Below are 17,565 nucleotides of genomic sequence, written 5' to 3'. Positions count from 1 at the left end.
GCGCAAAGTGTGCGTGATGGAGTCAGAATTTTCCTCTATAAATGTAGGGTAATCATGAGCCACTAACAGATCATAGTCCAACAGAAAGGTTGCTGCTTTGGGATGGAGCGTCTTCGGGGGCAATTCTAGATGTTTGACGTTTAAAACCAAACACCCTGAAATTCAGAGACACAACCACCTCAATTATTGTCACACATTGAGCACAATGGCAAAGGCTATGAAGTTGTGGCTCTTGCAGTGAATCTCTGGAGGTAGCCTATGGCTTGTGTGTAGTTTTGTGAGTTGTACTGGTATGATTTCCAATTTGGGGCAGAATCTCTGAGTGTGTTTTAATGACTATCTGAATGCTTAAGGGGAACTTGAGAAACAACGAAGTCCGTACTCAACTGTTCTATGACCTAGAAGCATAGTCGCTGAAGTCTTTGTCTGTGCACACTGACAAGTGTGCATCTGATACACGTGTGTGCGGAGGGTGTGCACAGGGGAAGCAGGCGGCTGCCTCCGCCTGTCCATCAGCGGGGCACGACGGTCTTTTGCCCTCTCACCACGACTCGGTGTGTGGCACGACGTTGGCTTGCAAGTTAGCTAGAACCAACCAGAGAGGATAAAGTTGAGGAAAATGTATTTTAATTGCGTCACGACAATGAGATGATGTCTCCTTGTGCTTCTCAGCATCCGAGAGCAATTAAAATGTCAGGCCACATACCTGTGAAACGTTAACCCTACGAGGAAAAGACACCGAATAGATTTTTCCCCTAAAATTTTTTCCAAAAAAAAAAAGCCACCAAACCGAGCGACTCATCAGACTTGATGAAGAGAAGAGTTTTCCATTAACTGGATTTGGCCAAATATTTCGTTTGGAAAATGCCTGAAAGCTGACTTCGCAGCACCCTTCCCATCCCCGCCCCCTTGTCCCTCGGCAAAGAACCCGGGGAACTTTTTCTGTCTCTGGTGCTGCGGGCGCAAAGCTGAGCCGGGAGTCCCGGGTGGTGCGCGAGCGGCGGGTTTCGTGGCGTCCCCGAGCTGCGCGAGGCGAGTCCTCGATCCCGTCCCAAGCCTCTGGCGGAGCCTTTAAGAGGCGTCGTGTGTGCGCGCCGCTCTCGTCTCTCCGCCGGGGCGGATACCCCGGGTGCAAGGTGCGGGGACAGCGGGGGCCTCGCCCGGGCCAGCGCGGGCCCATCCCCCGCTCAGCTGCGGCCGCGGCGGCGGCGACTCGGCGGCCGCCCCCTCCCCGCCCCTCCGCCCCCGCGCGCCCCGCGCTGCGCCCGCGACGCCGCTCGCGCTAGGACCGGGCTGCGCCCGGGGCCGCCATGGCGGGGCCGTCGCGCTCCGGCCAATGACGGCGAGGGGGCGGTGCGCGCGCGCCTGGCCAGGCCAACCCCGGCTGCTGCCTTATAAGGCGCGCCGTCGCCATGGCAACGTGCGCTAAGTTGCAGCAGTCGTGTCAAAGTTCACTATATAGAGAGCTCAGTGAGCTGATCGCGGAGAAGCCACTTCTGCCAGCCCCGGCGCCTATAAATCGCATTCCCTCCCGCGCCCCCCTTTTTAGCATATTTGATCACTTTGATTCTCTGTTCTTTTCTCTCCGCGGTGTGTGCGTGCGTGCGCGCGTGTGTGTTTTCTTCTCCTCCTCCTCCTCTCCCGAGTTGCCTCCTTCCTCCGGGTGCCGAGCTGCCTTTTTCCCCTCTTTCATTCTTCCCGTCTTTTTCTCCCCCCTCTGCGCACGGAGAATGTGCTTCTAGGTGGTGATCTGCCTTCCTCTCTCTCTTTTATCATTTCTCCCCCGCCGCCGGCGAGTTGACTCTTTCCCTATGTGTGTGAGGCGGCGGCGGCAGCAGCAGCAGCGGCTCCGGCGGCGGCAGCAGCGGCAGCAGCGGCTTCAGCGGCGGCGGCGGCGCTAGACGCGGCGGCTCCGGGCCCGACCCGGCGGCTTCGGCGGCGGCGGCGGCGGCTCCGGCGGCGGCGGCGGCCCGGGCGGCCCGCAGGGAGCGGCGAGCGGCCTCCACCCGGCGAAAGCGGGCGGCGGCGGCCGGAGCGAGCAGGGCGCGCGCCGGGCGCCCGGGGCAGGCGGCGGCGGCGGCCCAGCGCCGGAACGACGCCGCGCAGCGCCCGACGCGGACCACTTTCATGCTGATTCCCCCGGACCCGGGCAGCGCTCCGGCCACTCCGCGGGCCGCCGGCCTCCGCCCCGGCCTGCCCGGCTCCCTGGGCGCGCCCGCGCCCGGCGCCTCCGCGCTCCTAGTCCTCTTGATTTCGATGGCTTTCCTGAATGGCTGACTGTGGGCTGCCCTGGACTTGGCCCCCGGACAGTCGCCTCTCCTCCTTCTCTTCCTCCTCCTCCTCTTCCTCCTCCTTCTCCAACTCCTCGGCTGCACACCAGCTCTGAGATCGAGAGAGTGAGCGAGAGAGGGAGGGAGAGAGAGCGAGCGAGCGAGCAAGAGCTTTGGAGAGATTTTTTTGCCTCCTACTTCTGTCTTGAAGCCAGACAATCGACTTGCAGCTCTCCCTCCCCTCCCTCTCTCCACGCTCTGCTCCCACTCGCTCTGCCCCGTCCCCTACCCCTCCCCTCCCGGCGGAAAGCCCCCCGAAACCAACAAAGCTGAGCCGAGGGAAACAAACAAAACAAACACATCGGGCCAGACAAGCAATCGACAAAACTTTGCAAAAGCAAAAACAAAAAAGGCAAAACTAACCAACCTCAACCAACCAGCCCCCGAGCCACCCGGGGCGCCCTCCCGCGCCCTCTCGCACCCTCGCACACACAAAAGGCGGCGCGCCGGAGCCCGAGACCCGGGAGCCGCCGCCGCCCCGCCGCCGCCCGCAGCCAGGGGAGCAGGAAGTCCGGACGCGGCCCCCATAGATATGGCAATGGTAGTCAGCACGTGGCGCGACCCCCAGGACGAGGTGCCCGGCTCCCAGGGCAGCCAGGCCTCGCAGGCGCCGCCAGTGCCCGGCCCGCCACCCGGCGCCCCGCACACGCCACAGACGCCCGGCCAAGGGGGCCCGGCTAGCACGCCGGCCCAGACGGCAGCAGGCGGCCAGGGCGGCCCTGGTGGCCCGGGCGGCGACAAGCAGCAGCAACAGCAGCACATCGAGTGCGTGGTGTGCGGGGACAAGTCCAGCGGCAAGCACTACGGCCAGTTCACGTGCGAGGGCTGCAAGAGCTTCTTCAAGCGCAGCGTGCGGAGGAACCTGAGCTACACGTGCCGCGCCAACCGGAACTGTCCCATCGACCAGCACCATCGCAACCAGTGCCAGTACTGCCGCCTCAAAAAGTGCCTCAAAGTGGGCATGAGACGGGAAGGTATCGGCCTCTTATTTCTCCCCCCCCCCCCAACCCCGCCCGGGTTCCAGGGGCCCTGGGTGCGTTTGGCTAGCCTGCTCTGTGTGAGAAGCCAGATCGCCCAAGCTCGTCTCTTCGTATTGCAGCCGAGAAGGGTTTTCTATTAGAAGCGAATTCTGCACTGGAACTCAGAGCCCCAAATCTGCATGCTTTGGCCGCCTGGTTTCTCTTCCTCCCCTCCCCTCTCTCTCTCCCCCCGGGCTGTTTTCATTCTCTTGCATTGATTACGAGTTCAGTCGAGTTTGCCTTTCTGCAAGGCATGGAGTGGTAGTGTTTGTTTGGGGTTTGGGGGTTTTGTTTTCAGCCTGGTTTACCTCTCTCTCTCCCCCCCTCTCTCTCTCCCTGTCTCGGCTTGTTTTTCCTGCATGTCCAACATATGTCCCTCCTCCCCACCCCTCTCCCCAGCCCCCACCCTCTTAAAAAAAAAAAAACAACCTGAGATTGTACTTTTGTACAGGAGGTTCAAATTACAAATGGCAATTTTATGCACTTCGCGGTATTAACGCTGCCGCCCGGGCAGCGCTCATGTGACCCTCCGTGGATTAACATTCTGCTTGAAAAAATCACTGTTTGCTTTTTTCCTTTCACTTTTGAAAGGAAGAGGACGCGATAGGCAGTGGGGAAAGGATGGGCTAGGGGCGCGTGGTGGCGCGGCTTTCGCTCCGTGCGAGTTGGGTCTTTGTGATCGAAATTCGCCGAGCGCCGCGAGTCGGGCTCGGCCAATGGCGCGCTCGGCGCCGGGCGCGGGCTCCGGGCTGGGGCGAGCGATCGCCGGGCTTTCTTTGTGTTTCGGCTCGAGCCACTCTCCCGGTCCGCCCTCAAATAACAGCCCGAGGCCGAGGCGCGCTGGCTCTTCCTGGCCCTCTCGGGGCCTGCTGGGGCTCCGCCGGCCCCGGCCGCCTCCTCCCGCCCTCTCCCTGGCTTCCTCTCGCCTCGGCCGGCCTCTCTCTCCGCCCTCTCCCTCGGTCTCGCTTCCTCCAAGCACATTGATTAGGCAGACGCCAGACCTCGGCTCGCCTCACGCCTCGCACAGGGGGTTCCCCTCCCGGCTGGGGCTGCCACTGGGGCTGCAGGGCTTGGGGGAGAGTCGAGCCGGGGTAGGCACAGGCCGTCTGGGTTGAACCCTTGTAGCTTTTGCAAAAGCGGCTCACTCAACCCCCCAGGCTCGCCCTTCCCGCTCCTTCTCCTCCAGTCAATAAGAAATATCAGCTGTTTAGTAGCAAAGAAGAAAAATGTCCCAGAATGCGACCTCCCGCCCACAGCGCAGGGGAACCCGAGGCAAAGTGGCCAATTCCGGGTACTCAGCGGCCCAGCCCCAAGCGGGCCTCGTAGGCGAATGTGCAGCTCTGGCCGCCGGAGCCTGCCGGGGTGGCGCTGGGAGCAGAGTGGAGCAGGCAATCCCAGGACTGTGGTCCTGGCGCGCTTCTGAGCGGGCAGGCCCGCCTGGCCCATGCGCTGCGCGGGACCTGGGGGCAGGCGGGGTCGAGCGGAGGCAGACCCCCTTCAGGGGAGCTGGGGGCCAAGACCTGTCATTAACTGTGGGCTATCTCCTTTCCTCCCCATAGCGGTGCAGAGGGGCAGGATGCCGCCCACTCAGCCGACCCACGGGCAGTTCGCGCTGACCAACGGAGACCCCCTCAACTGCCACTCGTACCTGTCCGGATATATTTCCCTGCTGCTGCGCGCCGAGCCCTATCCCACGTCGCGCTTCGGCAGCCAGTGCATGCAGCCCAACAACATCATGGGCATCGAGAACATTTGCGAACTGGCCGCTCGGATGCTCTTCAGCGCCGTCGAGTGGGCCCGGAACATCCCCTTCTTCCCTGACCTGCAGATCACCGACCAGGTGGCCCTGCTTCGCCTCACCTGGAGCGAGCTGTTCGTGCTGAACGCGGCACAGTGCTCCATGCCCCTCCACGTCGCCCCGCTCCTGGCCGCTGCCGGCCTGCACGCCTCGCCCATGTCTGCTGACAGGGTGGTCGCCTTTATGGACCACATACGGATCTTCCAAGAGCAAGTGGAGAAGCTCAAGGCGCTGCACGTCGATTCCGCCGAGTACAGCTGCCTCAAGGCCATAGTCTTGTTCACCTCAGGTAGGAAGGCCCCCTGCCTTCTCATGCTCTGAGAGCCAGAGGCCACACCCTGGTCCACCTGCCCAAGTCTCCTAGCCCTGACTTAGGGCCCAGAGAATGTGGGAGTCCCCAGGGCCAGCACAGTCTCCCCCTGGCAAGTCCAAACTGTTGAGTGCAACTTGGAGTGAGAACTTTGTACAGCTGTTGGGCCCCACCAGGCCTGTCTTCGGGAGAGGGGAGGAAGGCTGGACTGCAGGGAGGGTGCTTCACGCACACATGCCCTCCCCAGATGGGCCATGAGGAAGCCTCTTGGGCCTCTTCATCTCCTGCAGTGGCAAGACTGGGCTGCGTTGTCCTGTTCCCCTTCCTTAGGCCAGGCCCTGTAGACCCTCTAGGCCTGGGGAATCTCCTCTACCCTCTGGCTGCCTCTGGCACCTGGCTGGCCCTCCAGGAGAAGGCCCTGGGCACTGAAACAGCCCTGGCATCTTCCCTGCAGGGGAAAGTTTGCCCCTGCAGGGGGAAAGCATGCCTGTTAAGTCAGTGGGAGTTGGAGCTTCAGGCCAATCCAACCCGAGGGCAGCAATTTTCAAAGTCGCATCCTTATTAAAATAATGCTGACTGCCAAGAGAGGGGCAGGGGCTGTCTGCAAGGGACAGGAGGAGGAAAGGGGCCATCATCACTCTTCAGAGCGGCTGCAGTGGGTTGAAGACTCTGGCCCCTTGTTTCCCATGCCCAGGCAAACACTTAAGGCGTTTTTAAACACCCCAAAGCGTATGCCAACTTGGGCTGGATAGAAATGTTGCTGGCGTTATAAAGCCATCATTGACTGCATTATGAAATCTAATGGCTTTGCATGTAGTTCAACCTGTGTGAGTAATACATCTGATATTAATTAATTCTTGAGGCCAAATGATTTTTGGAGATGTCTGGCTTCCCACTTCAGGCCACACCTGAGCCTTTTGGCTGCCTCTGGGCTGAGTTCAGCACAGCCCAGGTGGGTGGAAGTCACCCCTTCACAGTCGTGTACTACTTTGTCAGCTGATCCCTTTGTCACTGGCTGAGAGGGGAGAGGGGTTCCTGATTAAGAATGACAAACATTTGGATGTTGGCAGGGCTTGGAACCTAGTCACCCACTGCAGTTTTCGAAACCTGTAATCAGGAAGCTAGGAGGGATGTGAAATCTATGTGGGAAACAAAAAGGGGGTACAGAGCCTGCTCCTCATTGTTTCAGGGAAGTCTAGGGAACCAAGTGATTAGCTGAATCTGTTCCAGGTTTTGAGCCCTCAACTAAGCTGTCTTTTCTAAGTTGCTGCTTTTTTTAATCTAAAATCGCCCACCACAACCACCCCAAATTTGGCCTCTGGAAGTCCTAGAGTAATCAATTAGCAGGCAGTGTCTGGGCAGAAAAGCTGTCTGCAGAGACTTGGGTCTGGATTTTTTTTCCCTTGAGGGCCTGTCATACGTAGGGCATTTGCCTGATGCAAATGTACAGACGAATACTCCCCTACCCTGCAGCCAACCGCACCCCCATTCCACAACCTGACACCCAGCCTTCCCTTCCAGGCGCTGGGGTGGTGGTGAATGTCTCAATATCATTGTTAGTTCTTAGACTTACTCTTGGCCCTTCAAGGAAAGAAATGCCTGATACTGTCGTAACAGTTTAATTTATTACTATTTGCAAAATGTGGAGGCCGGCGTGGAGAATGCAGATCGCCTCACAAAGAGATAAAGGTTCCTGTTATCTGATTCAGAGGGAGACACCCAGTACCCATGCAGAGGGAAGGAGGCTTATGCAAACAGATTTTTAAATTCCTGACCAAAGATACCTAAGCGAGTCCTAGATACACACATGTGTGTTCAGGTCCTTGTGGTGGAGGTGGTGGTGGCTGTTTTCAAACCTCTGTCTTAGTGATTCACAATATGCATGTGTTCGTCCCAGTCTTGTCTGGGGAGCCCCAAAAGGTCAGGTCACAACCTGCACCACCTCCGCAGAGAAGCCTCTCATTTCAAAGGCACTTATTGTATTTTCACGTATCAGAAAAAGAAAAGTGTTTTCCTGAAGATAACGGGGAGGGGGTGCTTCTTCGAGGGACCTGGTTTAAGAAAAAAATGAAGGGGGGGTGGGAGAAAAAGAGAGAGAAGAAAAGGGGGGAACAGAAACAGCTCCAATGAACAGAGAGATCACAGTTTGCATGGCTGCCCTTCAATAGGCTAAACTGACAAGATCAGTTTTAAAGGGCCACTTAAATCAGTTTCAAAGACTGGAGAAAAATGAGTCGCCCTCTTTGGGGAGAATCTGAGGCTGGGTCGTGGGCGCCATTCCTCCGGGCTGGGCCAGGTTGTTGCTCCCTTCCCCCTCCCTGTATAATTATAAGCCAAACTATTATTTACAGAGGAGGAGGGGGAGGAGCCCTGGCAGTTTTGGTTTTGTCTGTTTGTCTGTCTGTTTACTGACTTGGTCCAAATTCACCTAGTGCACTTCTGCTTGGGCCTCAGTGACCCAGCCAGAGGACTGGGCAGTGAAAGCCTGCAGCGCTCTGAGCTGTGTTTTCTTTTGAAATAAATAACCCAGGACCATCTCAGGCTCTTTCTCTCCCTCCACCACCCCCCAAGTTTCCAGTACATAGGCATTTGCCTGAACTCCGGTTGGAGCAGTTTGACAGAGCACTTTGCACACACCTCATGTGACCCATTTCAAACCTCTTAAGCTGATGACTGAATTCTTTTTTTTTTTTTTTTTTTTTTTAACTTTCTTCCAGATGCCTGTGGTCTCTCTGATGTAGCCCATGTGGAAAGCTTGCAGGAAAAGTCCCAGTGTGCTTTGGAAGAATACGTTAGGAGCCAGTACCCCAACCAGCCAACGAGATTCGGAAAGCTTTTGCTTCGCCTCCCTTCCCTCCGCACGGTCTCCTCCTCAGTCATAGAGCAATTGTTTTTCGTCCGTTTGGTAGGTAAAACCCCCATAGAAACCCTCATCCGGGATATGTTACTGTCCGGCAGCAGTTTTAACTGGCCGTATATGGCAATTCAATAAATAAATCAAAATAAGAAGGGGGAGTGAAAGAGAAAGAAAAGGCAAAAGACTGGTTTGTTTGCTTAAATTCCTTCTGTTAAGAAAGGATTTAAAGGATGTTACAAGTTTGCTAAAAGAAGAGAGGGGAAGAATTTAATGGACTGTGAATTTCAAAAAAAAAAAAAAAGACTGTCAAATGAACTTTTACAGAATGCATTAAAACGAAACAAACAAACAAAAAAACTCCTGTGTCGGTCAGAACAACTTGCTACTTATCATTTTTGTATAAAAAGGAAATTAGTCTTTTTCTTTTTTGGTAAATTTTTGAAAAATATTGCTAAAAGTGCATTTAAGGAGATTGGGAGAAAATTAGCAGAATGGAGAAAGTAAGTCTTTTTTTTTTTTCCAAATTATTAATTGTCCTGTGTCTCTGTACTTCTAGCTGTTCTTTTTTGTACTTTTCTGGTTCCAAACCAGTTTATTCTGTGGTTCTATAATAAGTTTTGATATAATCTTGGCTTCTTAAAAACTGTGTATCCTTAAAATATATGTTCTGCAAGAATTAAAACTGAGTCCATGAAAATATCATAGGAAGACATAAAACTTTAAAAGGCAACTCAAAGCTGATGGAAACGCACTTACAAGTGGTGACCAACAATTTTAGGTGAAGTTGAGCACTCTAATTAGAAAACTGGAGGAACCACACACACCACTTAACTTCCCCTACCTTGGCCCTCCCCCGCGCCCAAAGACACCACAACAAACCTAGCTTTTTAAAAATATTTTAAGAAAGAGAATGAACTGTGGAATTTATTGGCAGCCAAGGAATGTGTCCAAGACACATGCCGAGGTTTTGAATAAAAAGTGAACTTTTGTAATTTGAATTGGGTCCCGCTTAGTTCTTGAATTGTTATGAAAATCCTCTATCTGTTTGTATATTTGCAAACCCTTTGTATTATAATTGTTGATATTTTCCCTTTTTAAAAAGAAATACCATTGAAATCAGCATGACAAAATAACACTGTTGGCACTTATAGGTAACGTGATTGATTCAGTATCTTAGAGTTTACAGTTTGTGTTTTTAAAAAAACTGAAGGTTTTTTTTTTAAGTGCAACATTTCTGTATACTGTAAAAGTTATAATAACTGAACTGTTTGGTCGAGTCTTTGTGTGTTATATTCCAAGGAAAATTGAAAGTATTCAGAAATTAAAATATTATTTGATATCTGAAACCTGTTTGGCTGTCCCCACTCACTGTCTGTCCAGGGAGAAGAGCCCCTGTGAGTTCTCGCTGAGTTGGCTGGGGGCTCCATTTGATAACTCCCCTAAATCAGTTTGTTCAAAGGTGGACTAGGGTATTTGCCTGTTTAATTTGGGGGTGTGTGGGGGGGAGCTAAAGTTAATGGTTTATCTATGGTTTGGGAAGTGCCATACTGATATAATAAACCACCCCATTCACCTAATCCTTCTTTTAATTAAAAATGGATTTTCCAGGAAAAAAAAAAAAGGCCCTTATATTTGTCACACTTAAGTGCCTGCTTAGGGAAGGTATTGTGAAAAGTATTAGAAATCTTGAGATCAGTATCTATTTTATGATCAGAAAAAAAATACTCTTTTGTACATTTCTGACAGTTATGCAGAAAATCGTTCAAGCAAACTAATCAAAGCGTTGTAAATAGAGAGCGGTTGTTTGCAATGAGTTTTTCCTTAATTAGGTGTGATTTTTAAAATATTCTGTGCTTCTCATCTAGCGTGGTGGTTGAGAGAATTTCAAATCCAGTGATATGGCTTATAGCGCTGAAGGGTCTGTGTCCCATGTATGTATGATAACTTGCAGTGGGGCTGCCTCTCCCCTCCCCCCTTTACCTTCTGTCTGTGAGAGCATGACCACAGGTCAAGGGAATCTTTTCCACTGGAGTTATGTACATAAAAAACACTTGGACATTTTGACATTTCAGATTGTATAGATACAATCAGTACTGTTCTTGGAATCCTTTGTCCTTAGAAGCCAAAAGAAGAGAAAGAAGGAAAGAAAAAAGAAAGAAAGGGAAACTTTGCAGGGTGTGCTTGATATGGAAGTAGGAACTATTTTGTCTCCGAGTCCTTCCCCCTCCCCCTTCTCTTTTCCTGGTCTGGAGGAAGCTCAATGTGTGGGAGATTTGCAATTTTCTTCTTACTGAGTCTTTCCAGCCCCCCTACCCATACCTCACCATGTTGTGGTTTCATTTAAAAAGGGAGGGGGGGGAGGTGAGAGAGGTGAAAGAAAAGGGATCATTTTGCAAACTGTTAAACTTCGATACTCAGTTCTAGTCAATGTATCTAGATCAGGAGTATCCGTCTGATTTGTGCATTTGAGCGGTTTTCCATTTTGCCTTCAGCTTCTTTCTGTAGATGTATACATATATGAGTATGTTCTCACGCAAGAATACCGCTGACCTTTAGATCGAGGTTTTGTCGGTTGTTGTTTATTTCCCCTCTTGTAAGTGGTATCCATGTGAGTGTGTGAAGTTTCTCTAGTAAGTAAAACACAGGCCCTTTTCCTTGTTTGTTTTGTGTTAGTTTATTGTAAACAGCCATTTGTTGTAAATTATTATTGGCATTAAATTATAATTTATGATTTTCAAAGCAAAAGACAGTCCCTGTTTTATTATGCTTTAAGCATGTGTTCTAGACGTTGGAAATCTCTCTCACTCCAAGTTTCAGCAATGAGCGTGGGGTCTGCGAGGCAGAAAAATAGGACCCCACATTTTTCAAACGCTTAAAACAAAACCCCTTGTATATATTTAGAGTGGCCGGAGGAGGATCTGTTTAGAGTCTTGAGTTCGGTTTAAGTTTATTGCATTTAAAGAAAGTTTTTCTTTTCATGCTGAGTTAGAACAAAAGATCTTTGCTGCGACTGAATTGGACAAAAGACGAGGGCTGGGACCCAGCGAGTGCGTTCTGTGTGAAATTGACGAGATCTTTAAAAAAAAAAAAGCTGCTAAACATGGCGACTCTTTCCCTTTAAGTGTCTCTTTTTCCTTGCTGGGGTTTTTTTTTTTTTTTTTTTCCATGTGATCTGAGCTCGCTTTATTTCTTTTCCCAACCCGCTCCCCCCGCTCCTCTGGGCGCTCGGGGGTGTGAGAGAACCCAGTTAGAGGCGAAATGCAACAATAGTCCAGAGAGAGAGAGAGAGAGAGAGGGGGCGATCGCTGCTTCTCGCCACTTTGAAACAGACCTGGGGAAGACTGAGCGGGGGGATTCTAGCCCGTTCTCTCGGCTGCCTGGCTCGGCTCGCGGTCGCCCGGCCTCGCTCTTGCACTGTTCGCTCGGCCCGGGCCGCGAGGGGTCGGGGCGCCAAGGGAGCGGGCGCCGCCCGGGGCTGGGCTCGCGGAGACGGCTGGCTTCGCATCCGGTCGGCGGCGGGGCCGGGGGCCCGGGGTTGGCAGCGGCGGCGGGAGAGTGCCGGCCCCCTGCCCGCCCCCCGCTGACGCGCGGCGGAATCCCGCCCGCGGCCCCGGAGAGCGCGGGCTGCGGTGCGCGGGGCGGCCCTCCCGGGAGCGGCCCGCAGCGGGACGGGCGGGGGCCGGGGGCGCTCGGGGGGAGCCCGAGCGTGTGAACCCGGCCTGGCAGCTCGCTGCTGACTCGGTCCTCCGAGCGCAGCCAACATGGCGTCTCCCAGTGCACGGCGAGCGCCGGCTGCCAGGCCCGGCCCGGCCGGCTAATCGGAAACACATTGGCTCCCAAAAAGAGGAAAAAAAAAAAAAAAAAAAGCGGAGAGGGGGGCTAAAGGCCATTCTGTCTGCAGGCAGAAAACCTTCGTTTAAACCCTTGGCTGGCAAGTGAGTGCCATCCTGGATTATTCTGTACTGAAAACCGCAGAGTTGGTGGGGAGATATTGGTAGCGCAGTGTCCCCCTTCTCCCCGCCTCCCCGCCCCCCATATCCAGGAGACTTGAATTCGAGTCTCTTCTTGGCAAGCACCAAATTTAAAAATAAAAAGTCTCTAACCGTAAACGAAGGATCTTACTGATGTTTGGATAGTCTGGGGGGGAGGGGGAGGAGCGAGGATGGACAGACCTCGGGCAGTTGTCGTGCGCATTAAGGCAGGGGCTGCGCGGGGGTGGCGCAGGCGGAGTTGGGGTGGGCGCCCGGCTGCGACCCCCGCCGGATGTGGGCAGAACTTGCTGCTTGCTTGTCAAAGTTTTAGGCCTGGGGGCCGAGCCGGATCCGGACGGGCGGTCGAAGGCCCCAGAATGTGTGAGCCCGTGTGGACGGCCCCCTGGCAGGAGCGCGCCTGCAGCACAGGGGCCCCCATTTCTCTAATGAGTTTGAGAGCGCGAGGGTGGCCGGGGACAGACCTGGCCTCCCAGAGAGGATTTTCCAAGGGCCTGTGCAGAGACAGGGATCGGGTCGGGGGCCTGCTCTCGGCCTACCAGGGAATCGCCCCCTGCGTGCCTATTCCAGCCCCAGCCCTGGCCTGGAGAACCCTGTCCCTCAGCCCTCTGGGAGGGGAGCGAGGTACTCTTGTGAATTCCAGGCCTTGTCAAGATTTATTGAAGTTGGGTTTTAAAAACGTGCTTCAGATGATTTTTTCCCATTTTCTCAGATTTCAAAGACTCCCTGCAGTGCGGCTGCCTAATTAATGGTGAAATTCAACTAAATCTAATTATGCAGTAATTTTAAAGCAGTTAGTGCTGGGCGTTGGTTTGTAATAGGACCCCAGTTTTTTTAAGTTTGCTTACAGTGTTGGTTTAGGGGAAAGTCATCTTTTGTATGGCAAAGAAAGACAGGGAAATAGTTTTGCATGAACTGAAGGACTGAGAACCGCACCCCCCATCCCACCTCCCTCTCCATCACCACTTCTATCTCTTTTCCCTTCTCTATCCCTTTCTTCTGTCTTTCCCAAGCCCAAGCTTTTAGCGAGGTGCTAACCTTGCAAGGGGACCCGGTTACATAGCCAAAGGGAAAAGGGGGAAGCTTTTTCATATGGAGACACAAAGGGACTTGGTATCCGCCGGCCTGGACGCCTCTGTAAAGGCCCGAAAACGGGGAAGGGGCTCTCATCTCCTCTAATAGAAAACAGATTTCCTCCCCTTAACATCCATTGTCATTAAGGCGCAAAGCTGACTCTCGGAGTTATAAATCTTATCGTCTTTCTGATAACACAGTTGTAATAAGTTAGCGTCCTATTCCAAGTGAATTGTCAAGCTGCCTCGTTTAATAGTGGCATTCTGTATCATGAAAACTTTTATTTATTTATTTATTTACATCGCGACTTCCAGTCCTGGCGTTAAGGCCAGTGCCGAGCGAGGTGCCTGTTGGGCCTCTGGGGTAGGGCCGAGGGGGTAAAGGTGTGAGAGGTGGGTTGCGTGGATCCACGTCTGGATCTGTGGCTGGGGTGAGGGACCCCCTCGATAAAGGGGGTTAAGGGGATCGGTGTCCCCCTTTCCCATCCCCCCCAGGGGCCCCCTTGAAATGACGTTCCTTGAAAGAAACATGCTTGTGATTAGCTAAGCAAACACATCTGCTTTCGGAGTTGGACCTTTGTTAATTAGCTGAACAAAGGGCCGTTTTGCTTTTTACCTTTTGCTGGGGGAGAGTGTGTTATTTCAGGAGTATCATGGGCCCTCCTCTTTTCAATTGCAGCCTCGACGTTAATTTTATTGGGATTACTGATGGGAAATGAGGTGGCGCAGGCTTCCGAGAGGAAAAGCTTGATCATTACCCCCTTCGGAACTATGTTTTTCCACCCAACCTCCTGCTCGCGAGGAGGGGGGTGGGGGCGAACTGCGCAGCAAGTTCGGAGCAATTGGAATCAGGCTCGCGGTGCGCTGATCTCGGGTGACAGAGCGTGTGTTGAAGCTGAACTCTATAATTTGCGCTTCTGTTCCTTTATTAGGCCTGGACAACGAACTAATGAGCTTTGGCCCAGCACAATGTCACTTGTATTTATTTTCTTATGGCAACTTTGAGATAGCGGAAGTGTTCCTTACCAAGGCACAGGGAAGGCCCGAGATTCTGCTCGCTGCTGCCTGGGCTCGGGTCAGTGCCTGCGTCCCCGGGGAGCGAGGGCGCGGCGAGGGCGCGCGCTGAGTTGGCGGAGCCCGGGAACTGGGCCTTTAGGGTAGGCCCTGGGCCTCTCAGGAAGGCATTAGGCCCTTTAGAGGCCCAGACAGCCCTGCAGGCCCAGTTCGCTGAAGAGGAGGTCTAGGGATGAAGGGCAAGCCCAGGGTAGGTTCCCCAAGCACTAGGTGGTCTGAGGCTCAAAGGTGGCGACTCCCTCCTGGCGCCGGGCAGAAGAGAGATTCGCAAGCAAAACCTGCCAGACCAACAAGCCCTGGGAGTAAGCGGGGCTTCGCGGCTCCCTCACCCCCACCCCGGGGCCAGACGTCAGCTTTGTGCCGCGCGAGGCCTGTCCCAGCTCTGTGGATATCTGGTTGAGGTGATGGTGACGGAAAGAATGCTTTAAAAGGGGCTCTTGGAGCCCTGGAGTGCGGAGGCTCCTTCCCTCTCTTCCTAGTTTAGGTGCTCCAAAGAGTCCTAGTTGGAGAGGCCTGGAAAGAAGGAACGGAGTAGTAGATGGGGATGGGGACAGAATGGGGACCGCGGAGGTAGCGCGGGCATCCCTGGCTCTCCAGCAGAGAGAATACCAGCCCTCCCCCCGCCACAAACGGGGGTGAGGAAAGGCTAAGGGGAGGGGAAGCCCCGGGAGCTGCAAGGGGAGCTGCGACTTCTCGCTCCGCAGCCAGCGAGTTCCTGCGTCTCGCGCCTTGCTCTTCGCCAGGCCCAACCAGGCAGCCCTTGCTAATAACGCCCAGCCTCTGTGCCCCCGCCCCCCCCCCGTCTCTCCTGGCTTCATCCTTCTGCCCTACCACCCCCTCCCCACCTCTTCCTTCCTTCCTGCAAATGGGTGTTAACGTGGGTCTTTGTGTTCTGTCTATAACTAGGATGTAATCATGCGCCCCATGCCTCTCTCTAAAAGCATTTAATAAATGTCTATTAAAGCGCTACAAATGTAAGATGAATTTAGTGGCGCGGCTGCCTCCCAGAATCCGAACGGTAATGATGGATTTATCAACGGGGATTCGCCTTCAGCACAGCGAGGGAGGTTTACTCAGCAAATATGTCTGCGAGCACCCACCCAAATACAATCATTTGACCTCTCGCGGGCGCTAGCCGCCGCGCCCCTTCCCGCTGCCAGGCCTGGAGGACCTGAGGGGCGGTGTCGCCCCTCTCTTGACCTCTCGCCCCTCCCTCTGTCTCCTCTGGGCCTGCAGGACTCATCTCTTGGCAGGCCTGTGGGACTGGCATGTAGGTTTGGAGGTGGGGAACCAGCCGTGGCGGTGCCAGAGCACTCGGTGAAGTATGGGCTGTCTTGGCTTTGCCGGGAGACATCAGCGGGCACCTCCCGTGCCCCTCTTGGTTTGGAAGGAATAGTAATTGTGCCCGAGTCTGCGAGTGGTCGCTTTTGTGTCCTAGCTTTGCCCAAATCTTAGGGGTATCTGGGCCTGGAGTCTTACCAGGCTATGGCCCAATCCTGGGCTATCCTGGCCAAGGTGGCTCGAGGACAGAGGCCCCAACCCTCAGGCCCTCGGAGGCATTGAGGGCTTCGGAGCGGTGCCCAGCGTGCCCGCCCTCCGCTGGCTCACTCCCCCGGAGAAGGCAAAGCAGAGGCGGCCATCCTGGGGGGCTGCAGAGGAGCCTTCAAAGAGAGGGCAACCCTCCTCCCCCCCTCCCCAACTTTCTTCTCCCGGTCCACCTGCCCCCCAGCCCGAGCCACCGGTCATTTTAAAGTTTTGTGGCATGTGGATTTTTAGAATTTGGTTTTGGACTGTGATCGTTAACACGCAGGGTCCCAATGACCACCACCTCTTTCTTTTTGTCTTTTATCTTTCTCTTCTTTCGAGGGGGAGGAAAGTGCTGGCCTGTTCCATCAAGCCCAGCGCGCATTTGCTTTGGCCTCTGATTTCTCTTTCTTCTTTGGAAATTTCATTGAGATGTCTCTCTACTTCGCTTGTCAGTTATCTTTGTTCCTTTTAAATAAAGGGCTTTTAAATGGACTTATTGCTCCCAGCTTGGGTTCTTCTCTCTTAATGTTAGAAAATTGTGCCATCTACCCGCTATGCTGAGTACTGTCACACTCGGAGACCTCGGGGACCTCCGGGCCGGCTTCAATGCTGCGGTGTCAGGGGCGCGGGCAGAGAGAGGAGGGGGTGGCTCACGTGGATTTTTACAGATCTCCGCCTGCAGCCGGCCGCTGTGGCCACGCCAGGGCACGGTCCGCGACGCGCGCTGCCGCTGGCCTGATGGCCTCAGCGAACTTGGCGGCCGCGGCGGATTCCGGCGCAGACCGCAGGCGCGGCTGGGACTCTGCACTTCCCCGCAGTGCCCCGGGCGGAGGGGGCGCCGCAGCGAGTTTAAGACGCTAACAGCCGCTTGGGGGTCAGGGATAACCGAGGACAATAGGGGGGCGGCTGCCTGGGAGGGGCGGAAGGGGGATTTCGCCGCGCTGCTTTGGAGCGCTCCCGCCGCGCCTCCAGCCCCCTCTGTCCCTGGGGGAAGCCGGGCTGGGGCCGGCGGAGAACGACGGCCACCGAGTGGATTTCCCATCTCTGAGAGACAGCTCCAGCCAGGCAGTCTGGCCGCTACTTTCAGATCCATTTTCCCGGGTGGAAACATCTCTGGTGTCTTTTGGAAGGCCAGAAATTGCTTTCCGTTAGCGAAGTGTGGTTTAGATGGACCGCGTTTGAACAAGTCAGGTGTCTGATGTGGGGTCTCCTCACCCCGACCCCTCCTCTGCAGAACCCCTCATCGACAACCGCAGGTTCTTTTGAATGAGTTAAAATAGACTAACAGTTTAGATTTTATTATGTGGCTACCCCTCTCAGATGCTTTCTTTCTTTTTTTTTTTTTAACCCCTTATGAGTATTAGCTAAGATTTCCAAGTATCGGTTGGATACTGTATTCATGCGTGTGTGGGGGGGGGTATCTCCGATACGGTTTATGGCTTTTATTACATGTTTCACACTGTTCGAGAAATGGAGTTTTAAGCAACATACAATTAAATCTACATTGCTCTTTGGAGAAGGGCCAAGGAACTCGGCAATCAATTAGTTTAGAGCTTTTGATACTTGTTGCTAAAATCAGAGTGTAATG

The 17,565-nt window shown here is 54.0% G+C and overlaps 1 protein-coding gene across 1 annotated transcript; it reads left to right on the top strand.

The window, feature by feature from the left end:
• Positions 1-2,218: 2,218 nt before the first annotated feature.
• NR2F2 (nuclear receptor subfamily 2 group F member 2) lies at positions 2,219-9,975 on the top strand. The gene is made up of 3 exons (XM_003413903.3): positions 2,219-3,304; positions 4,909-5,436; positions 8,175-9,975. Exons 1-3 carry the CDS (start codon positions 2,863-2,865, stop codon positions 8,447-8,449), a joined length of 1,245 nt encoding a protein of 414 aa, XP_003413951.1. The 5' UTR covers positions 2,219-2,862; the 3' UTR covers positions 8,450-9,975.
• Positions 9,976-17,565: the final 7,590 nt, after the last annotated feature.

This window comes from Loxodonta africana, chromosome 13 (genome assembly GCF_030014295.1).
Source record: "Loxodonta africana isolate mLoxAfr1 chromosome 13, mLoxAfr1.hap2, whole genome shotgun sequence".
In the NCBI taxonomy this organism is placed as follows: Eukaryota; Metazoa; Chordata; class Mammalia; order Proboscidea; family Elephantidae; genus Loxodonta; species Loxodonta africana.
The sequence above is the reverse complement of the archived record's forward strand: the minus strand, read 5'-3'. Positions and strand labels throughout refer to the sequence as shown.